A 24820-nucleotide genomic window follows, 5' to 3' on the forward strand; every position below is an offset into this window, starting at 1 on the left:
ATCCCTACTACCTTTTTTGAACAAGGGGACAACATTCGCCTCCCTCCAATCCTCCAGTACCATTCCTGTGGACAACGAGGACATAAAGATCCTAGCCAAAGGCTCAACAATCTCTTCCCTCGCCTCGTGGAGCAGCCTGGGGAATATTCAGTCAGGGCCCGGGGACTTATCCGTCCTAATGTATTTTAACAACTCCAACACCTCCTCTCCCTTAATATCAACATCCTCTAGAACATCAGCCTCACTCATATTGTCCTCACCGTCATCAAGTTCCCTCTCAGTGGTGAATACCGAAGAGAAGTATTCATTGAGGACCTCGCTGACTTCCACAGCCTCCAGGCACATCTTCCCACTTTTATCTCTAATCGGTCCTACCTTCACTCCTGTCATCCTTTTGTTCTTCACGTAATTGAAGAATGCCTTGGGGTTTTCCTTTACCCTGCTTGCCAAGGCCTTCTCATGCCCCCTTCTTGCTCTTCTCAGCCCCTTCTTAAGCTCCTTTCTTGCTTTCTCCTCTCTGCTTTCTGCAGGGGTCGCTCCCTACATGACTCTCCACTAATCCCCACTTATCTCCCTCCTGGTACTTATCCTTGAAAGCGGAACAAGTGTGACACCTGCCCCTACACCTCCTCCCTCACGACCATTCAGGGCCCCAGGCAGTCCTTCCAGGTGAGGTGACACTTCACCTGTGAGTCTGTTGGGGTCATCTACTGTATCTGGTGGTCCTGGTGTGGCCCTCCTGTACATCGATGAGACCCGACTTAGATTCAGAGACTGTTTTGGGGAGCTCTACACTCCATCCGCCATAAGAAGCGGGATCTTCCTGTAGCCACCTATTTTAATTCCACTTCCCATTCCCATTCCGATATGTTAATTGATAGCCTCCTCTACTGTCACAATGTGGACACACTCAAGTTGGAGGAACAACACCATGTATTCCATCTGGGTAGCCTCCAACCTGATGGCATGAACATTGATTTCTCAAGCTTCCTGTAAGTGCCCCCACCCCTCTCTCCCTTTTCCCTGTCAATTTTTCCCTCTCTCACCTTGTCTCCTTGCTTGCCCATCGCCTCCCTCTGGTGCTCCTCCCCCTTTTTCTTTCTCCCATGGCCCTCTCCAGCCCTCTATCTCTTTCACCAATCAACTTTCCAGCTCTTTACTTCATCCCTCTCCCTTCTGGTTTCACCTATCACCTTGTGTTTCTCTCTCCCCTCCCCATCTTTTAAATTTACTCCTCATTTTTTTCCCCCCAATCCTGTTGAAGGGTCATGGCCTGAAACATAGATTGTACATTTTTCCATTGATGCTGCCTGGCCTGCTGAGTTCCTCCAGCATTTTGTGTGTGTTGATGGAATACAGTGTTGGGAAATGTATGATAATATATTTTGGTAAAAGGAACAAAAGTGCAGACTATTATCTAAATGGGGAGAAAATTCAAACATTAGAGGTATAAAGGGACTTGGAAGTCCTTGTGCAAAGCTCCAAGAAGGTTGATGTGCCTGCTGAGTCTGTGGTAAAGAAGGCAAATGCAATGTTGGCATTCATGTTAAGGAGAATAGAAGATAAATGCAAAGTAATAATGCTGAGGCTGTATAAGACACTAGTCAGTCTGCACTTGAAGTATTGTCGGCAGGTTTGACCATAAGTCCAAGAGCTTTCAGACGTTCCTCATACGGTCCCACCGACACCTGTGGAACTCCTCTGGTAACCGGCAGCCAGTCAGAATAGGATCCCTTTATACCCACTCTCTGTTTTCTGCCGACCAGCCAATGCTCCACCCTTGTGAGTAACTTCCCTGTAATTCCATGGGATCTTATCTTACTAAGTAGCTTTCTGTGTGGCATCTTGTTAAAGGCCTTCTGAAAATCCAAGTACGCCACATCTACTGCATCTCCTTTGTCTACCCTGCTTGTAATTTCCTCAAGAAATTACAGTAGATTTGTCGGGCAGGATTTTCCTTTCAGGAAACCATGCTGGCTTTGGTATATCTTGTCATGTGCCTCCAGGTATTCCGTAGTCTCATCCCTAGCAATTGATTCCAACAACTTCCCAAGCCCTGACAGGTCCTTTTTGCTACTCCCATTCTTCTTAAGTAGCAGAATAACATTTGCAATTTTCCAGTCATCCAGAACAATGCCAGAATCTATCAATTCTTGAAGGATCATTGTTAATGCTTCTGCAATCTCTCCAGCTACTTCCTTCAGAACCCAAGGGTGCATTCCATCAGGTCCAGGAGATTTATCCATCCTCAGACGTTAGGCTTCCTGAGCACCTTCTCAGTCGTAATTTTCACTGCACCAACTTCACTTGCCTGACACTCTTGAATGTCCGGTATACTGCAGATGTCACTGTGAAGACTGATGCAAAATATGCATTCAGTTCCTCTGCCATCTCTGAGTCTCTCATACAATATCTCCAGTGTCATTTTCTATTGGTCCCATATCTACCCTCGACTCTCTTTTACCCTTAATATACTTAAAAAAGCTTATAGTATCTACTTTGATATTAGTCGCCAGCTTCCTTTCATAATTTATTTTTTCCTTAATGACCACCTTAGTTTCGTTCTGCAAGTTTTTAAAAGCTGCTTAATCCTCTATCTTCCCACTAGCTTTGGCTTCCTGGTATGCATCTCTTTTGCTTTTACTTTGGTTCTGACTTCACTTGTCAGCCGCGGCAGTGTCCTTCTTTCATTCGAAAATTTCTTCTTATTTGGAATATACTTGTCTTGTACTGCCCTCACTTTTCACAGAAACTCCAGCCATTGCTGCTCTGCTGTCCTTCCTGCTAGTGTCCCTTTCCAGTCAACTTTGGCCAGTTCCCATCTCATGCCATTGTAATTTCCTTTATTCCACTAAAATACCGACACATTGGAATTTAATTTCTCCTTCTCAAATTTCAAAGTGAACTCGATCACATTGTGATCACTGTTCCCTAAGGGTTCCTGATCCTTAAGCTCTCTTATCACCTCTGGATCATTGCACAACACCCAATTCAGCACAGCTGATCCCCTTGTGGGTTCAACAGCAAGCTGTTCTAAAGAGCCATCCCTTAGGAATTCTACAAATTCTCTCTCTTGAGGTCCAGTACTGACCTGGTTTTCCCAATCCACTTTCATGTTAAAATCCCCAACGATTATCATAACATTGCCCTTCTGACACAACTTTTCTATCTCCTGCTGTAATTTGTAATCCACATCCCGACTGTTGTTTAGAGGCCTGTATACAATTGCCATTAGGGTCCTTTATCCTTGCCATTTCAACCCATAGAGACTCTGCACCTTCTGATTTTATGTCATCCCTTTCTAATGATTTAATATTATTTCTTTTACACAGGGCCACACTACCCCCTCTGCCTCCTAACCTATCTTTCTAACACAGTATATCCTTGGATGTTAAACTCCCAATGACAGCTATCCTTTAGCCAGGCTTCAGAGATGGCACAACATCATACTTGCCAATCTGTTGCTGAATTTCAAGATAGTCCATTTTATTTCTTATGCTGTGTGCATTCAAATATAACACTTTAAGTCCAGTATTTGTTGCTTTCTCTTTTAACTGCACCGCACCTCTATTGCCCTGTAACTCATCCCACTGGCTGTGATTATGCCTCATCTCCTGCCTGTCCTTTCTATCATCTCTGCAGCACACTATCTTTGACTTATTTTGGTTTTCCCCTTCCCCTGCCAAATTAGTTTAAACCCTCCCTAACAGCTCTATTAAACCTGCCTGCTAGGATTTTGGGTCCCAAATCTCAGAGAGGATGTGTTATCAGTAGAGAGAGTCCAGAGGAGGTTGACAAGGATGATACTAGGAATGAAGGGGTTAACATATGAGGGGCATTCGGCAGCTTTAGACCTGTACTCACTGTAATGTAGAAGAATGCTTGGGGATCTCATTGATACCTACTGAATGTTGAAGGGATGTAGAGAGGATGTTTCATGTGGTATGGGTGTCCAGAACTAGAGGGCACAGCCTCAAAATGAGGGGCGTCCCTTTAGAACAGAGGTAAGAAAGAATTTTTTTTAGCCAGAGAGTGGTGAATCTGTGGAACTTCAGTGCCACAGACTGCAGTGGAGGCCAGGACCATGAGTATATTTAAAGCGAAAATCGTTAGTTTCTGATCGGTCAGAGCATCAAAGGATATGGTGAAAGGGCAGGTGTATGGGGTTGAGTGGAATCCAGCATCAGCCATGATAGAATAACAGAGCAGACTCATTGGGCTGAATTGCCTAATTCTGCTCCTATGTCTTATGGTCTTGTGTCTGACTTTCACAAACCTTCCAGAGCTTGCTGCAGTGAAACATCCCCACAGCATGAACGCAGCCACCACCATGCTTTATGGTTGGAATGGTGTGTTTCTGATGATGTATGCTGTTTGGCTTATGCCAAGCAATAGTGTTTCATCTGATGGCCTAAAAGCTCAATTTTGGTTTCATCAGACCATAGAACCTTCTTCCATCTACCTTCAGAGTCTCCTACATACCTTCTGGGAAACTCTGGCCGAGAGTTCATGTAAGTTTTTTTTAACAGCAGTTTTCTCTTTGCCACTCTCCCACAAAGCTGCGACTGGTGAAGCCCGAGTAAATGGTTGTTGTATGTGCAGTCTCTCCCATCTCAGCCACTGAAACTTTGTTTGACACCTCTGGAAATGTGGCTTGTTAGTCCCTCACTCACAGCCACTGGGCTCCGCGGCGAGAAACCCATTTTTCACAGGTATACATCTAGGGTGTATACGACTTTGGTCTCACTAAATCTCTGAGGATGGAATGTCTGGTCCACCCAAGCCCTACTTTGTGTAAATGCTGTGTGATTTAATGTCCTCAGCAATCGCCTGTTGGCAAAAATTAACAAATCATACACTGCATATAATTATAAAGAAGTATTTTTAAGTATGTTAACTTGAGCAAGCAGTTATTAAAGGAAAGAAAGAAAAAACAGAAAGGGCCCATTATTCTTAAACAGCCAACTGCACTTCAATTAGATCTCATCTTAGAAACATCTTGACCTTGTCTGTCACCCACACTCTGTACCCTCTGTTTGTGAAAGCACACACCATGTTCTGAACGTCTCTCGAAATCCATCTCGAACAAATGAATCTCTCAATCTCTCAACAGAGTATTGTTCCTTCCTCCTTGAAGCCATTCATCTGCACAAGGTACCTTGTGCAACAGGGACGCATTCTCAGCTATCTTCCCTCTTGTCGTCTCCCAGCTCCCGACGAAAAAGACCTCAACCCACACCAGTGTCTCTCACAAACCTTTCTGCCCAGTGTTCTTCAGAACCTTCTCCCAACTCCACCGTCCTGATCAGCTGACATCAGATTCCTAAGTTGAACAACAAAGTATCTTATCTCAGCTCAAACCAAAAGAGGCTGAAAGCAGACAGACTGCTCTGACAGAACTGCTGAAATGAAATACCTACAGCATAGCAGTAAAGTCTTAACCAGGGTTTTACAGTTGTAACTCTTCCAGAGTTGTCAGAGGTTTTTTGGCGGCCACCCTCACTAGTGGGTATTAACAGATCCCCATGAGTGAGGCTGACAAAGAGAAGACGGCATTCATATGTCCACTAGGATTCCTCCAGTTCGAAACAATGCCCCAGCACACATCGGAAACCCTGTAACTTTCCAGCGTGTCATGCAGAAAATGGTGGGGGATATGAACTTGCTTGAGGTATTGGTGTACCTGGATGAACTCAGGGTGCTCGGGTCCACCTTGGAGAAATATGAAGCTAGACTATTGAAGGGGCTGGGTGCCTGAAAGCTGAAGGGTTAAAACTTTCCCTGCATAAGTGCCAGTTTTGCAAGACGTCTGTCAACAATGTTGGGCAACGTAATCTCATGGGATGGAGTCTAAGACAGAGGCGCTGACCACCTGGTCAAGGCCCCAGACTGTGAGTGCCCTGTGCTTGTTCTGTGGATACTATCTGAGGTTCATGAAGGACTACTTTAAAGTGAAACACCCTTTAAGTCGGCTTCTGTGCGGTTACCCTCCCTTGGGGAACAAAAGAAGGATGAAAGGAGAGGATGGTAAAGATTATCTTCGACCTTTGGAGGCTTTTGGAGTGAGATGGGATACGAAATGTGAAGAGGCCTTTCAGTTGCAGAAGGAGATGCTAAAGAAAGTGCCTGTACTGACTTTTGCAGACCCCTGGTTGCCATATGTATTGCATACAGATGCCAGCAGAGACGGACTTTGGTGGAATAGCTGAGTGACTATCTATGTGGGCCAAGTTGAGGTGAGGATAGACAACAACTCATTAACTTATATCCGGAACTCGGCGAAATTAGATGCCACAGGCCATCAGTGGTTGGCGGCATTGTCTGCCTATGATTTCAGTCTGAAGTGTTGGCTGGGAAGTAGGAACATTGTTGTCTCACTGTGCACATGAAGGGCTGGACAGGAATGGAGAGTGGGAGAGCGTTCCTGCTCCTGAAGTGAAAGGCAAGGGTGGGATTGAGTAGTAGATCATTTGGGAGCTTCTGATGGTGCCATTCCACAAGCTCACTGCAACCTGATTGCTCTGAAGACAAAGCAGTTGCAGAATTGAGTCCTGGGGAAGTGGCAGCCGCTCATTGAGATGACCCGGGCATCGGTACAGTTTGGTCTTTGGTTGCAAAAGGAGACATGGCCCAAGCAACAAGATGCAACACTCTGCGGTGTCTCTACTACTGAGAGAATGGCCCAGATTGGAGTTGAGGAACTAGATTTTATACCGGGTCATGTTGCCTCTAGACCAGCCTCAGTGTTCCAAGCTGGTTCTGCCTGAGAAGTATCAGAGGATTGTGTTGAAGTCAATTCATGATGATTCTGGCCATTTGGGAGTTGACAAGACCTATGGATTGCTCAGAGATCGGTTCTATTGGCCCCGGATGAAGCCAGAGGTTGAAGAGTACTGCAAGTGCATTGGATGTATACGGAGGAAGACGCTGCTTACGAAGGTTGCTCCATTGTCCCACTTGCAGAGTGCGGGGCCACTTGACCTGGTGTCTATAGATTTCTTGTCAATAAAGCCAGATGCCAGCAACACAGCAAATGTCTTGGTCATTATGGATCAGATATGCGCAATCCTTCCCTACTAAGGATCAGAGGGTGTCCACTGTGACCAAAGTGTTGTGGGAGAAGTATTTCATTTATTACGGCCTCCACAGGTGAATACATAGTGATCAGGAATGGGATTTTGAGAGTAGGCTCATGCATGAGTTACTGAGCATGCTTGGAGACAAGGAGTCAAGGACTATGCCTTATCACCCACCGAGTGATCCCCAGCCGTAGAGGTTCAATCGGAACTGCTAGACATGCTTGGAACCTTGGAGATCAGCAAAAAGAACAAGTGGAGTCAACATATTGGACATCTGGTCCACTGCTACAACTGTACACACAATGAAGCTACTGGGTATTTGCCATATTATTTGAAGTTTGGATGAGAGGCATGGTTGCCTTTTGACCTCTGTTTTGGGACTGGTGAGGAATATCTACCATAGAAGACTTCTCTGAATATGTGTCTGATATGAGAAGGGAGCTGAAAAGGGCTTATGAATTAGCTGAGGTACCGGCTACCAAGCAGAATCAAGGAAATAAGAGGAGGTATGACCAAAAGGTGTTCTTCCAACCCATGCCTGGAGCCTGAGTCCTCAAAGAATTTGGGGCTACCTGGAAAGCATCAATTTGCTGACCGCTGAGTGGCTACGCCCTATATAGTGGAGAGTCAGATGCCAAATGTACCAGTTTTCTGGGTGAAACCAGAGGATGGGAATGGGCCTGTCAAGATTCTCCATAGGAACCATCTTCTACATCTGGGACAAGAGGTGTGTGTTGACCCAGACCTTGACCTGGATCCTACACCTAGTAAGAGGACTCTGCTGTGACGCGGGGTGACTGAAGGACCAGCAGCGGGAAGAATTAAACCGTCCCCTGCCTCTGAATGGGATGTAGACTTGGAGAATGAGGAAATGGTATGTAGTATATGCTGCTTTTCACTAACTCCCCACTAATTGAGGAAGAGATTCCCAGCCCTTCTCACACTGAGGCAGGTGGAATGGTGTGGGGGGGGGGGGGGGACTGGCAGTGGACAGGCAGGTGTGCAGCTGGGCCATAAAGGTAGCCTGGGCTCTGGAGTAACTGGGAATGAAGCTGAGCTCAGCCAAGTGGCAGAGGGACCTGAGTTGCTGGAGGCACGAGTAATAGACCGGGGGAGGCCTTGCCATGTAGACCAGAAGTATCCTAAAGAGTGTCTGAAACTGAAGAAGTAGATGATGGGGTAAGGAGGTCTCAAAGAGTCAGAAGACCCCCAGATAGGCTGGCCTATGTAGCAGCGGGGGAACAAAGTGTTGCAACTATCCCTCTAGTGAGATAGATATGTCCCTACCCTTTATAAATGGATTGGAGGTGCTGACATCACAAAACTTCTTTGAAAACTGTAAAAAATAAAAACACAAAATGCTGTCAGAACTCAGCAGGCCAGACAGCATCTATGGGAGGAGGTAGTGACATCCCCCCGCCAGCCCAACGTGTTCCTATGAAAACTGTGCTATTAATGATGGAATGATGAATTATTTCAGTCATGAGGACATGACTATTTGTGATGGGGAGAGAATGTCATGCCGTGGTTCACATCTTTACTGTTTTGCAGTTAGCTGCTCTGTAAGAGCAGTCTGTTCTGCTTTCAGCCTGCTTGGGTTATCGTTGAAGATGAGGGATGTGTGCCATCCAACTAGGATGGTGGAACTGGGGGGAGATTTTTTTCTGTTGAGGAACAGTAAGGTTGGTCTTGGAGCTTTTTTTTTGGTGGGGGAATGAAGACGCTGGGGAGAATCAATCATAGGATATGACCCAGTGGGAGACCAGTTTGTTTGAGATGGATTGTGGGCGATGTTCGAAAGGTGGTGTGGGCTTTCACGAAGACTGAAGGCCTAGTGTGCGAGTGACAGAGAATTTCAAGATGAGCTCTACCTTGTGCACACGTAACTGTTTAATTATAATGCGCCCTTTTTGTTTTTCTTTATTTTCTTTACTAACCCTTTAGTTAATTAAGTTTCATAAATATAATTTCTTTAATCATATGCAGTCTGCTGTCTGTTATTTCTTGGCACTGAGTTGTAACAGGGTGCCAAATTACATTGCGTCCACACAAACCAGGGTTTGGGGTGGAAGAGCCGTCTTAATCTCACGGCTTTGGTGGGTCTAGAGTGAGTCTTCCCTAGGCTTACGCAGCCAAGGAAACCAGCGGGGTTTCACAGGTTCAATTCCCACAGCTGTGTGTAAGGAGCTTGTACGTCCTCCTCGTGACCACATGGGCTTCTTCTGGGTGCTCCGATTTCTTCCAAAGATGTAGGATTACTAGGTTAATTGGTCACCTGTTGGATTCTGATGTTTTATTTTCAGGTTAGGAAAGAGGCACAAAGCTTGTTGCTTCACTAAGTCATTAAGTGTTGATAGAACAAAGAAATTGAAACAGACAGTGACAGGAGCAGAAGCTAAGATGTAAGAAACACAGATTTGGAACCTAAGATGGCGCTGCCTTGTGTTGCAGCCCTTTATACCCATAGATAAGGAAAATGCCATTCAAATTTATAGATAACAATTAACCGTTTGGAAAACACTTATTCAAATAATGCAATCCCAAGAGATGCTTCCAGAGTCATATTAATATAATACCAATATATCCACTGGGGATACACTGAACTTGCGTTGACGTGCTCTTACAACTAGGAAGCATAATAAACTGTTACATGTATATAAGAACTATTAAAATATAAGCAGATAACTCATTGTTTGCAAACAAAATAACTACGGACAGTCCAATCTAAGAATTAAACGGTCAGATCCAACAAATGGGTAGGAATTGTGTGGTGTGAGCTTGGTGGGCCTGTTACTGTGCTGTATCTCTAAATTTAAATTAAATGACCATGTGGGAGATATGCCAGTGATTTAGATATTCTGGATACTGTGGGACTGCAGGCATCTTCTGCTGTCCGGGAACAAGGTCCATGGCCACATTTTGGACTTGTAAACTGTTTGGGTTGCGAATAGTTCACAGGAATGGACTGCTGTCTTAGGAAGCATCTTAGTCATTCACACTGATATCATGGGTGCCACATAGTGTCGTGGTTAGTGCAATGGTATTACAGCTCGGGCCGTCAGGGTTTGGACTTCAGTGCTGATGTTCATTCCTATCAAGTTGGTACGTATCTTCTGGTGTATGGGCTTCCCGGTGCAGTTCAAAGACGTACCGTTTAGTAGTTGAATTGGTCATGGGTTGAATTGCTAGGTTGCTGCGCGGCATAGCCAGAAAGGACTATTCCATGCTGTATCTCTAAACACAATAAAATTTAAAAATCAAATCAGTGAAGATTGTGCTGAGCACCACTAAGGGTCACCATGCTTCCACGGCTAACGGAGCATACCGTAACTTACATCTTTGTAGGAGGACCAGAGCACCCAGAGGAAATCCAAGTGGTCACAAAGATATACAAACTCGCTAAAAGCAGTGGCAGGAATTGAACCTAGATCTTAAAGCTTCTGCTGTAATAGGGATTCACGACTGCCATCACGAAACTAAACGGCCTCCCAGTGGTAATTTAAAAAGAGTCAATAGTGAGTGGCTAGAGTGAGCTTTGAATATGCAGCTGAGCCAAGCTAACATTTCCGTCTGTGTATTAACGTGTATTTGACCAAGCTGACATCTCAGTTCATCTGCTAACAGTCATTGTAGCAAACAATAGACCAACGCTTTGCTTACTGTTTTTTTTTTCACTTTCAGGAATACATACCGAATGATTGAACAAGATGATTTTGACATCAACACAAGGTTGCATACAATAGTCCGAGGTGAAGATGAGGCTGCTATGGTGGAGTCGGTGGGTCTTGCTTTGGTAAAATTGCCAGATGTGTTAAACCGTTTGAAGCCGGATATCATGATTGTTCACGGAGACAGGTTTGATGCGTTGGCAGTAGCAACCTCGGCGGCACTGATGAATATTCGGATCCTGCACATTGAAGGAGGCGAGGTCAGCGGTACCATCGATGATTCAATCCGACACGCTATCACTAAGCTGGCACATTACCATGTGTGCTGCACCCGCAGTGCTGAGCAGCATCTCATCGCGATGTGTGAGGAGCATGATCGGATCCTGTTGTCTGGCTGTCCATCTTATGACAAACTTCTCACAGCAAGATCCAAGGACTACATCAGCACCCTGCAGACTTGGCTGAGTGAGTAATCATATCTGATAAAAATAGATGAAGTCATTTTCCACTGTTGCTTGTTTTAACACCATAAGACAGAGGAGCAGAATTAGACCATTCAGTCCACCAAGTCTGCTCTGCCATTCCATCACAGCTGATTTATTATCTCTCTCAACCCCAGTAGTCTACCTTCTTCTTTTAACTTTTGACACCCTAATTAACCAAGAAATCTATCAACCTCTTTTAAATATACTCAATGACTTGGCCTCCACAGCTGTCTGTGGCAATAAATTCCACAAATGCATCACTCTCTTTGGCTAAAGAAATTCCTCCTCATTGCTGTTCTAAACGGACGTCCATCTATTCTGAAGCTGTGCCCTCTGGTCCTAGACTCCCCACTGTAGGAAACTTCCTCTCCGTATCCACTATATCTAGGCCTTTCAAGTATCAATCAGATCCCATCTGATTCTTCTAAACTCCGGCAAGTGCAGACCCAGAGTCATCAAAAACTCCTCATATGTTAACCCTTTCATTGCTGGAATCATTCTTGTGAACCTCCTATAGACTCCTTCCAATGCCAGCACATCATTTCTTCAACAGTGGCCCAAAACTGCTCACTGGTCTGGCCTGACCAGTGCTTTATAAAGCCTCAACATTACATCCTTACTTTTGTAATTAATTGATGGAGATTATGGTCCATTATACGGAAGACAGGGGGGCAACCTCTCCATGGTGCATTTATGACTGTTGTCCTTCCAATACATACAAATATTCAGTTGTGTGTTGTAATTTATTTCACTTAATTGAAGATAGTTGTTTGCATTTTTATACTGTCTGTGGCATCTGTCTGATAGTTCCCTTTAAAATATGACATTGTTTCTACATTTTTTCCATAACAGAATTTCAAATTTTTTTAGTTACTTTATTTGTCATGTGTACACAAAAAGATATAGTGAAATGCATCTTTTGCTTCAACGACCAACACATCTCAGGGATGTGCTGGGACATCCCAGAAGTGGCACCAACATAGCATGTCCACAATTCATTAACCCTTACTAACTCATCTATCTTTGGAATGTGGGAGAAACCGGGACACCCAGAGGAAACCCTTACAGTCAAGGGGAGAGCAAACAGACTCCTTCCAGTGGTGGGAATTGAACTCCGGTCGCTGGTGCTTCGCTAACTTCTACACAGTCCTGATGTGCTGCTTCATATTCTGCATTATTTTATAGCTGATAAGTCATTACTGATTTTTCTATTCTCTGTCAACATATTTCTCAGTAGATTTCTCAGTAATTCTCAGAGAATTCTCAGTAGATCAAGCAGCATCCATGGAAAGAGAAAGTTAACATTTCCGCTCCATCTGTCCAAAAGTGGAATTTCTCAGTGGTCAACCATTGTAACTCCAATCCCCATCCCATTCCAGCATCTGACTCAAAATGCTGGAGGAACTCAGCAGGCCAGGCAGCATCTATGGAAAAAGAGAACAGTCGATGTTTAGGGCTGAGACCCGACCAGCATTTTGTGTGTGTGCTTGGATTATCAGCATCTGCAGATTTTCTCTTGTTCTTGATCCAGCATGTTGGTCATGGCCTCCTCTTTCGCCATGATGCAGTCCACTGTCAGGGTGGAGGAGCAACACCTCGTTCCGTCTAGGTAGCCTCCAACCTGGTAACATGAACATAGATATCTTCTTCTGTTAATATTTTTGACATCCCCTTTACCCCCCCACAATGGCTTCTTTTCTCTTCTCCTTACCTGTCTGTCACCTCCCCCTGATATCCTTCCTCCTTCCCATTCTCCCATGGTCCACTCTCCACTCATATCAGATTCCTTCTTCTCTGGCCCTTTACCTTTCCCACCCACCTGGCATCACCTATCGCCTTTTAGCTAGTTCTCCTTCCCCTTTTCCACCTTTGTGGGATCTTCCCTAATTCTGAACTAGTGTCTCGGCCCGAAATGTTGACTGTTTATTCATTTGCATACATTATGCCTGACTTAGAACATAGAACATAGAATAGTACAGCACATTACAGGCCCATCGGCCCACAATGTTGTGCCGACCCTCAAACCCTGCCTCCCATATAACCCCCCACCTTAAATTCCTCCATATACCTGTCTAGTAGTCTCTTAAACTTCACTAGTGTATCTGCCTCCACCACTGACTCAGGCAGTGCATTCCACGCACCAAACACTCTCTGAGTGAAAAACCTTCCTATAATATCCCCCTTGAACTTCCCTCCCCTTACCTTAAAGCCATGTCCTCTTATACTGAGCAGTGGTGCCCTGGGGAAGAGGCGCTGGCTGTCCACTCTGTCTATTCTTCTTAATATCTTGTACACATCTATCATGTCTCCTCTCATCCTCCTTCTCTCCAAAGAGTAATGCCCTAGCTCCCTTAATCTCTGATCATAATCCATACTCTCTAAACCAGGCAGCGTCCTGGTAAATCTCCTCTGTACCCTTTCCAATGCTTCCACATCCTTCCTATACTGAGGCGACCAGAACTGGACACAGTACTCCAAAAAGTAATGTGACTTGCTGAGTTCCTCCAGCATTTTGTGTGTGCCAATACAAATTTATTTTCTGAGAGTGTGGGGGAGGATAGATTGGACAAAGGCATTACCTGTGATCAGGATGGTTCCTTGTTTGGAGGGAAGGAGAAGGGGGACACATTCAAGGATCAAGTATCTACTTTATTTGTCAAATACAAGAATGTGAATGAAGAACTTGCTGTGGTCTGTTGGTCTGGGCATGAATTCAACAATTATAACGAATTAAGTAAAAATATACTTTGATATTAAAATACTGATATGGAATAAATTGTGCATAAGTATATAAATACAATGTAAAAATATTATAAGAAGATGTTTAAAGTTTTAAGTGCAGTGGATGGTTTGTATTCTGCATGGAGGACGGTGACCAGTGGTGTTCCGTGGGGATCTGTTCTGGGATCCCTCTTCTTTGTGATTTTTATAAATGACCTGGATGAGGAAGTAGAAGGGTGGGTTAGTAAGTTTGCTGATGATACAAAAGTTGGGGTGTTGTGGGTAGTGTGGAGGGCTGTCAGAGGTTACAGTGGGACATCAAAAGGATGCAGAACTGGACTGAGAAGTGACAGATGGAGTTCAACCCAGATAAGTGTAAAGTGGTTCATTTTGGTAGGTCAAATATGATGGCAGAACATAATATTAATGGTAAGACTCTTGGCAGTGTGGAGGATCAGCGAGATCTTTGGGTCCATGTCCATAAGGCACTCAAAGCTGCTACGCAGGTTGACAGTGTTGTTAAGAAGGTGTATGGTATGTTGGCCTTCATCAACCATGGGATTGAGTTCAAGAGCCATGAGGTAATGTTACAGCTATATCAGACCTTGGTCAGACCCACTTGGAGTACTGTGCTCAGTTTTGGTCACCTCACTACAGAAAGGATGTGGATAATATAGAGAAAGTGCAGAGGAGATTTACAAGGATATTGCCTGGATTGGAGAGCATACCTTATGAGAATAGCTTGAGTGAACTTGGCCTTTTCTCCTTGGAACAACGGAGGATGAGAAGTGACCTGATAGAGATGTATAAAATGATGAGAAGCAATGATCATGTGGATAGTCAGAGGCTTTTTCCCAGGGCTGAAGTGACTAACACAAAGGGGCATAGGTTAAAGTGCTTGGAAGTAGGTACAAGGGGAATGTCAGAGGTAGGATTTTCGCGCAGAATGGTGGGTGTGTGAAATGCATTGCCAGTGAGGATGGTAGAGGTGGATACAATAAGGTCTTTTAAGAGACTCTTGGATAGAAAAATAAAAGGCTATGTGGTAGGGACATTCTCGGCAGCTTCTGGAGTAGGTTACTTGGTTGGCACAACATTGTGGGCCGAAGGGCCTGTAATATACTGTAGATTTCTCTGTTTCTATGTATCACTATCACAGTGGAGTAAAGGGGATTACAGGGGCATGAGAGAGGAGCTGGCTAGAATTGAATGGTAAAGGACACTGCAGGGATGATGGCAGAGCAGGAATGGCTGGAATTTCTGGAATCAATTCGGAAAAACATAAGAAACAGGAGCGGTGCAGGTCATCTGGCCTGTCGAGCCTACTCTGTCATTCCATACGATCATGGCTTATCTGGCCGAGGACTCATTTTCACCTACCTGCCTTTTCCCTATAACCCTAATTCCTCTACTATGGAAAAATCTACACAACATTGTATTAAATATATTTACTGAGGAATGCACAGGATATATACATCCCTAAGAGGAAGAAATATTCTCAAAATAAGATGACACAACTGTGGCTAACAAGAGAAGTCAAAGCCAACATAAAAGCCAAAAAGAGGGCATATAATAGAGCAAAGATTAGCGGGAAACTTCAAAACCAACAGAAGGCAACTAAAAAGTAAATACAAAGGTAAAGATGGAATATGAAAGTAAGCTAGCCAATAATATTGAAGAGGATACCAAAAGTTTTTTCAGATACATAAAGTGCAAAAGAGGTGAAAGTGGATATCAGACTGCTGGAAAATAGTGTTGGAAAGGTAGTAATGGGGGACAAGAAAATGGCAAATGAACTGAGTAAGTATTTTGTATCAGTCTTCACTGTGGGAAGCACTAGCAATATGGTGGAAATTCCAGGTATTAGGGGGCATGAAGTGTGTGAAGTTACCATAACTAGAGAGGAAGTTCTTGGGAAACTGATGATACATAAGTCACCTGGATATCAGGCTTACACCCCAGATTTCTGAAAGAGGTTGCTGACGTGATTGTGGAGGCATTAGTAATGATTTTTCAAGAATCACTAGATTCTGTGTTGGTTCCAGAAGACTGGAAGATTGCAAATGTCATTCCAGTCTTCAAGAGGGGAGAGAGGCAGAAGGAAGGAAACTATACACCAGTTTGTCTGACCACAGTGGTTGGAAAGGTTGGAGTTGATTATTAAGGATGAGGTCTCAGGGTACTTGGAGTACATGATAAAATAGGCTGTAGTTAGTTTCCTCGAGGGAAAATCTTGCCTGACAAATCTGTTGAAAGTCTTTGAAAAAATAACAAGCAAGGTCAACAAAAGAGAATCGATTTAAGTTGTGTACTTAGATTTTCAGAAGGCCTTTGACAAGGTACCACACATGATGCTGCTTAACAAGCTACGACCCTGTGGCATTACAAGAAAGGTTCTAGCATGGATAAAGCAGTGCCTGATTGGTAGAAGGCAAAGAGTGGGAACAAAGGGAGCCTTTTCTATCTGGCTGCCAGCAAGTGATGGTGTTCCACAGGGGTCTGTGTTGGGACCGATTCTTTTTGTGTTAAATGTCAGTGGTTTGGATGATGAAGTTGATGGCTTGGTTGCAAAGTTTGCAGACAATATGAAGATGAGTGGAGGGCTAGGTAGTTATGAGGAAGTAGGGAGGCTACAGGAGGACTTGGACAGATTAAGAGAATGGATAAAGAAATGGCAGTTGGAATACAGTGTCAGTAAGTGTATGGTCATTCACTTTGGTAGAAGAAATAAAAAGGTTCATTATTGTCTAAACGGAGAGAAAATACAAAAAAATCTGAGGAGCAAAGGGACTTGGAAGTCCTTGTGCAAGATTTCCTTAAGGTTTACTTGCAGTTTCCGGTGACGTCATCGTCGAGAATGGCAGCTTAAGTCACTAGCTCCTCTGGAAAAATGCCTATTGAGCCCCGTTAACCCATCAAATATATTATTTTTCAAAAAATATTTGAACTGAAACGAGGGGCAAGAATGGGGAAAAAGAATAGAAATAAAAAAAGCAACACTGCAGATCCTGCAGCCGAGAGGAGTGCAGTGAGCGGCTCTCCGACCCGACCGCGTGCGAGCGAGGCGGCTGCTGGGCCTCGTTCAGGTGAAGCGGCGAATATGATCGAAATCCTGAAAGAGATAAGTGAGTTCCAGAAAAATATCAGCTATATCAGCTACATGATATTAAGTCAGAGCTCGCCAACGTCAATCAAAAAATAGTGGTGGTAGAGACTCGAATTGAGAAGGTGGAAGATCGCGTTCAAAATGTTGAATGAATACTGAGTAAGATGATAAAAATATTAAATGACCAAGAAGGTAAACTGCTTGACCTGGAGGGAAGATCACGGCGGAAAAATATCAGAATCTGTAACGTTCCCGAAGGAGCGGCGGGCTCGTCTGTGACGGAGTTTGTTGGAAAGTTACTGCGGGACGCGCTGGAGCTTCCCTCAGCTATGGAGCTGGAAATCGAGAGAATGCATCGCGTGTTAGTCCCGAAGCCTACCCATGATAGAGCAGATAAGCCACGCTCAATAATAAAATTCCTTCGTTACGGTACCACGGCGGAGATTCTACGAAGGGCCTGGGGTAAGAAGAGAGTGTTTTTAGACGATAAACTACCGTAGATGTCGGATTATAAGCCGCTACTTTTTTCCCACATTTTGAACAGCTTTGAACACTGCGGCCTTTACTACGGTGCGGCTAATGCATGATTTTTTTTCATGCCGCCAAAAACATTTTGCCTCGTAACAGTAGACCAATAAAATTGATGAGTAGTTCACAGAGGTCCAATGAAATTGTACGATAAATCAAGCGCACTTTCACAATTAAATTATTGTAAGTCAGTCATTTGTACTCACCCTCATCAACATGGAAAACACTCGAAGAAAAGCATTGTGCTGCCTTTATGGCAGTTATTTAGTTTATAATATTTTCGCTTAGTAATTCATTTGTTAGTAATTTCTAGTTAAAGTTAGAACTGTTTTAACTATATTTGTTTTCTGTACTACATCCCGGGATGCTATGACGTCACACCCGGTTTCGCTGCGTCTTGTGGGAAAAATACCGGTTTGCGATAAACGGGAAGGTGGGGGGCGAGCGGCGTTAGATCTGAGCGAACGCTACTTTTAAGTTAAAGGCGATCAATAACTTTTCCTGGTAGGCTGCAGTATATATATTTTTTACCAGTCGTTAGGAGATATTGGAATGTTGTTCAGTAAAAAAGTATACGCAACGTAATTTGTGTTACCGATACGTATGTATATTTAAAAGTAGCCGCGTTACAGGCATGGTTCGAAAAAAAGCATTTGCAATATGTATTTGTTTATGTTACCATATGGATTTAATTAAAAGTTAAAAAATCCTCACGTGTAATATCTTTCTGTGTAAATATCTCATATTACAACGTGGGACACCTGCGGCCGAAAATCCGGTGCGGCCTGTACAAGTACAAAATTGATTTTCTTTCTAAAATTAGAGCCAGCGGCTTTTAATCAGGTGCGCTCTGTAGTGCGAAATCTACGGTAATATATTTCGACCAAGATCACACCCCAGCGGTCCTGCAGAAACATAAAGAATACTCTGAAGTAAAGTGAGTACTAAAGCAAAAAAAGATTAGATTTCAAACTCCGTACCCTGCTAAACTTCGTGTTTTATGACGACGGGACGCAGTTGTACCAGACAGTGGAAGAGGCGACTACAGACATGAAGGCCAGAGGGTTGCCCGTCAGCGTGACCAAACCAAGAAAAAGCCTGGCAGAGGAATTATCCCGCTGTGCTTGGGAAATAGTTTGAGAATCGAGAAGGCAGGAGACGGAGGAGGCCGAGAGAAGTATATCAGGAAGAGACCGGGAGTTTCCCAAAGACAGTCTTCACCCCCTTCAGAAGAGCCAGAAGGTTTGGCTAACTTTAAAAATGTTAAACGGAAGCAAAAGTAGATGGTGATATACCTATCTCGAGAAATACTTATTATAATGTGGATTTTATATTACTTAGCTGTTATTCTTTATTTGCTCACTTACTCCTTTTTCCCCACCAAAATGAGAATATATATATATATGTGTGTGCATATATGTATGTAATATATAGGAGTACACAGGGAAATCTTTTCTGTGTAATGGATTTGTTCACTGACTTTTATGAATACTGCATTGGGGGCCCTCAACTCACAAGTAGGAGGGGTTATCCCCCACAGCTAGACATTTCCTCTAGCTCAATGCAGGGTCATCTACTAGAGACCTCAGCCTTGAAACCACATGTTCGTTGCCATTTTTGTTACTATTTGCGTTTCTTGGTTCTTATTTGTTCAGGGAGTAGATCAATTAAGTTTTATTCTAATTTCAATGATACATTGACAGATAAATACAGATGGCGAAGGACAAGGTAAAATTCATTTCTTTTAATGTCAATGGGCTATTAAATCCAATCAAATGTAATAGAATTTTATCCAAAATGAAAAAAAAAACAAGCCCATGTAGTATATTTACAGGAAACTCATTTAAGTGATAATGAGCATAGAAAACTAAAGAGAATGGGCTTCACTAATTTGTTTTTCTCCTCATATAAATCAGGACATAGGAGAGGAGTTGCTATTCTTATCTCAAGTAAGCTAAATTTTGAAAAAGTATTCGAAATAGGAGATAAAGAGGGCAGATATATTTGGTGAGGGGGGAATATAGATGGAAATTCAGTTACTCTATTGAATATATATGCACCACCGGGAAGTGATATTGGTTTCTTTCAGAAAAATACTGCTATTATGGTAACGGAAACAGAAGGTCTCCTGATATGTGGGGGAAGACTTAAATTATATAAAAAAAATAAGGAAGATATGGCAAGATGGAACCTGATTCCTTTTTTCAGTCTCAGTCCAAGGATTGAGTCTATTAAAATGAATATACTGCCCAGACTGTTATATCTTCAGACCCTACCAATAGAGATTAATCAAAATCAATTCAATGAATGGAACAAGATGTTATCACGGTATATTTGGCAGGGTAAAAGGCCTAGAGTTCGTCTCAAAACTTTGCAATTAGCAAAGGAAAAGGGGGGATGGGGCCTACCTTCTCTTAGAGATTATTATTTTGCAGCAGAGTTGAGAGCTGTGATATGTTGGTGCAACCCATCATATGACACTCAATGGAAAAACATTGAGGAGTGGGTACTTCCCATCCCCATACAAGCAATTTTGGTTGATAACAACCTGCAAAGGTACATAAATACTATTGATAACCCATGGGTGAAATTGACTCTTAAAATATGGAAAACTACTATAAAAGAATATAATCTAGAGGGAGATATTGCAATTCTTAAATGGTGTGCATATGACTCTGATTTTACACCAAATAAATTGGATGCTAGATTTAAGGACTAGACAGCTAAAGGAATAACAGTTCTTTGCAACATAATGAAAGAAGGAACACTGTTCAGTTTTGAAATGCTTAAAGAGAAACACATTAGAAAAGCAAGATTTTTATCGGTATTTACAGATGCGACAATATGTTAATAGGACGCTTAAAAATGTAACCAAGGCAAGTAAATGCTTGATAGAGCTATTTAGAAAAGCATATAATTCAGATAACGGTAGTAGAATCATTTGAAGTATGTATAATGGGTTGTCAAATCTTAAAACACATTTGACTTCATACATTAAAACAAAATGGGAGAAGGAAGGAGGGATAATTATATCTGAGGAAGAATGGACAACAATATGGAGGTATCAATGGAAGTGTACCAGTTCACAGAAATGGAGGGAGTTCAGATGGAAAAACTTGATTAGATATTTTATTACACCCTCTCAGAAATCCCATTATGATAGTAACCTCCCTGTTTGCTGGAGAAATTGTGGAAATCAAAATGCAAATCATTATCATATTTTTTGGGACTGCCCTGTTATCAAAAACTATTGGAGGGGGATACCCAATGCCCTACAAGACATCTTTAAATGTGAAATACCCTTAGAGAGTAAGACCATATATTTTGGATATATACCTCAAGAATGGTTGAAGAGAGATAAATATTTAATGAATATACTGTTGGTGGCTGGTAAAAAGACTCTTACTAGGATATGGTTATCACAGGAGAGCCCAACTTTCAATACATGGATGAAAATTACAACGGACATTTACAAAATGGAGAAGATAACAGCATCTGTTAACCATAAGCTGGAACAATTTGATTCATACTGAGAAAAATGGTTTAACTACATAATGCCTCATAGGCCTGATTTTATTCTCTCAAAATCAATGAATCTGTTGTAAAAATAAAGATCACTCCCTACTTGTACATAGTTCTTTCCTTTTGCTTGTTTTTTTCTTTCCACTCTTTTCTAAAAGTGTATACCTCAGATAAATTGTGGAGATTTGTGATATATATGATTATATGCTATATATGTACAATGTCTGAAATACATCTTATGGAAATGTTTGATGATGAACTTCAATAAAAAAGAATTTAAAAAAAGGTTTATTTGCAGCTTGAGTCAGTGGTGAGGAAGGCAAATGCATTGTCAGCATACATTTCAAGAGGACTAGAATATAAAAGCAAGGATGTAATGTTGAGACTTTATAAAGCACTGGTGAGGCCTCACTTGGAGTGTTGTGAGTGGTTTTGGGCCCCTTGTGCTGAAACTGGAGAGGTTCAAAGTAGGTTCACAAAAATGATTGCAGGATTGAATGGCTTCTCATATAAAGAGTGTTTGATGGCTCTGGGCCTGTATTCACTCGAATTCAGAAGAATAAGGAATGACCTCATTGAAGCCTATCGATTGGTGAATGGCCTTGATAGCGTGGATGTGGAGAGGTTACTTCCTATGGTGGGACCAGAGAACACATCCAGAGACTAGAGGACACGTCCTCAGAACCGAGGGGCATCCTTTTTGAATGGCGATGAGGAGGAATTTCTTTTTAGCAGAGTGGTGAATCAGGCATCTGTGGAGTCCAAATCTTTATGTATATTTAAGGCTGAGGTTGATAGATTCTTGATTGGTAAGGACATGAAGAGATACGGGGAGAAGGCAGGAGATTGGGGCTAAGAGAAAAATTGGATCAGCTGTGATGAAATAGCAGAGCAGACTCAATGGGCCATATGACCTAATACTGCTCCTATATCTTATGGTCTTATGTTCTTACATGAGGCCAGGATATTGGTATTAAGTGACGTGTTGGGGATGATGATGAAGCCCAGGTATTGGTATTATGTGTAGAGGGCGGGGACGACGATGAGGTCAGGGTATTGGTATGACCTGTACTGTTAGAAACAATGACGAGGCCCGGGTGTTGGTATTACATGTAGAGGGTGGGGACAATGATGAGGCCGGGGTATTGGTATTATGTGTAGTGGGTGGGGACGATGATGAGGCCAGGGTATTGGTATTACGTGTAGAGGGTGGGACGATGATGCACAAGTGACAGTGACAGCATTAATTCTACTATTTTTTAATGTTTCTTAATTGTACATATGATTTTTTAATGTTCTATCGCTGAGCAGCAGTGAACCATCTGATTGGCCTATCAGAGTTCTCTTTGGGAACTAGTTGACTTAATCAGCATTGATCTCTCTATTGTTCACGATTGCACTTCGTGGAAAAAAAAAGCTGTCTGTCAGTGCTCCGGTGAATGGGTGGGTCATATTCAGCTGCCATCAGACAAAGTCCTGGGTATGCGAAATTCCGAGGGGTATAGGTAGGGTGAATGAAGTCAGGCTTTTCCCACTGAAACTAAAACTAAAGGACGAGGATTAAGGGGGAAAGGTGAAATGTTTAAGGTGGTGGGCGTGTGGAATGTGTTGCCAGTGGAAATGGTAAATGCTGGTTTGATTTGAGCATTTCAGAGTAATTTGGATAGGTACATGGGTGGGAGGGGACTGGAGGGATGTGGTCCAGGTGCAGGTCGGTGGGACCAGGTAGAGTAACAATTAGACTGAAGGTTCTGTTTCTGTGCTCCCTAACTCTGATTCTAATCCGTGTGTTCATTGAGCTCATGTAATAGATACCTACAGCCCTGTTCCAGTGCTTAACTGGAAAGTAAGCTAAGTTGATAATAAAGCGTACAGCAGTGCTATTTTCAAATTAGTAGATTTTAAGTTCTGTACCAGTGCTTTTTGTATCTTTATAAATTACCATTTGAATTGACAAGTAGTTTATAATTTTAGGAAATACTTGAGACTGACATGAACTGATAAACAGGTATATACTACAGTATCCCATTAATATATGTCCTTATTGTGCATATGTTTAAAAATAATTTCTGGAACTGCATCTATTGTGTGCTTGCTGTGGATTTTGTAATAGTTCACGATAAACTTGCTCTGCTTTTGTAGGTGAAGATGTGAAACCTCGAGAGTACATTGTGGCTCTACAGCATCCAGTCACCACCAACATTAAACATTCCGTTAAGATGTTCGAGCTCACGCTCGATGCGCTATTAACATTCGGTAAACGCACGTTGATCCTGTTTCCCAACATCGATGCAGGTGAGCAGAAAATTCCACAGCTTCGTGTTTAATTCTTGGCCCCTGTATCTTCTCCTTCCATTAAAGGGCCTGTTGCTCCCATTTCCATTCCTCTCCCCCCTCCCCTTCCTCACACTCAGCATCCTCCCACTCCCACTCCCCCTACTCCCCCTCCTCAGCCTTGTCCCCTGCCCCCCACTCCCCCTCCCTCTCCCCCACCTCGGCCTCATCCCACCTCCCTCTGCCTCCCACTCCACTCGTCCCACTCCCTCCTTGTCCCACTCTCTCCGCCTCTCTGACAAACCTGTTGGAATTCTTTGAGAAGATTATAAGTAGGATAATCTTCCTATCATCTGTAAACTTGGCAACTAAACCACCTAATCCATCATCTAAATCGTTTATATACAGTATAAAAAGAAGTGATCCCAAAACTGACCCTTGCAGAACACCACTAGTCTCTGGAAGCCCCGCTCGCTGCCTCCTACCAATCATCCAATGCTTTAACCACATTAGTAACTTTCCTGTAATACCATGGGCTTTTAACTTGGTAAGCAGCCTCATGTGTGGCACCTTGTCAAAGGCCTTCTGAAAATCCAAATATACAACATCCACTGCATCCCCTTCATCTATCCTACTTGTAATTTCCTCAAAGAATTCCAACAGGTTTGTCAGGCAGGATATTCCCTGAAGGAAACCATGCTGACTTTGTACTATCTTGTCTTGTGTCACCAAGTACTCTATTAGCCTCATCCTTAACAATTGACTCCAACATCTTCCCAACCACAGAGGTCAGGCTAACTGGTCTATAATTTACTTTCTGCTGTCTTCCTCTTTTCTTAAAGAGTGGAGTGACATTTGCTATTTTCCAGTCCTCTGGCACCATACCAGAGTGAAATGATTTTTGAAAGATCGTATTTTATACCACCACAATCTCTAACGCTACCTCTTTCAGAACCCAAGGGTGCTGTTCCTCTGGTCCGAGTGACTTATGCACCTTTAGGTCTTCTGGCTTTTTCAGCACCTCTCTTGTAACAGTAACTGCACCCACTTCTCTTCCTTCACACACTACAACATCAGGCATACTGCTAGTGTCTTCCACAGTGAAGACTGATGGAAAATACTCATTTAGTTCATCAGTCATCTCCTTGTCTCCCGTTATTATTTCTCCTGCCTCATTTTCTAGCGGTCCTATATTCACTTGCATTTCTCTTTTTTAACATACGAGGGGTGATTGATAAGTTCGGGGCCTAAGATAGAAGGAGTCAGTTTTAGAAAACCTAGCATATTTATTTTTCAACGTAGTCCCCTCCTACATTTACACACTTAGTCCTGCGGTCGTGGAGCATACAGATCTTGGACCTCCAGAAAGTGTCCACAGATGTCTGCTAAGTTGGTGCCCTAAGGTAGAAGGAGATGAGTTATACAGCTGTCATTACA

The 24820-nt window shown here is 43.0% G+C and overlaps 1 protein-coding gene across 3 annotated transcripts in view; it reads left to right on the plus strand.

Moving 5' to 3' along the window:
* Positions 1–24820, plus strand: part of gne (glucosamine (UDP-N-acetyl)-2-epimerase/N-acetylmannosamine kinase) — a 164787-nt gene that overhangs the window by 60802 nt on the left and 79165 nt on the right. For all 3 annotated transcript variants that reach the window (XM_073064022.1, XM_073064023.1, XM_073064024.1), the window contains exons 3-4: positions 10761–11212; positions 23252–23404. In XM_073064022.1, the coding sequence (XP_072920123.1) occupies positions 10761–11212; positions 23252–23404 (605 nt within the window). The remainder of the gene's footprint in view (positions 1–10760; positions 11213–23251; positions 23405–24820) is intronic.

The sequence above is a fragment of the Hemitrygon akajei genome, chromosome 13 (assembly GCF_048418815.1).
Source record: "Hemitrygon akajei chromosome 13, sHemAka1.3, whole genome shotgun sequence".
Taxonomy (NCBI): Eukaryota; Metazoa; Chordata; class Chondrichthyes; order Myliobatiformes; family Dasyatidae; genus Hemitrygon; species Hemitrygon akajei.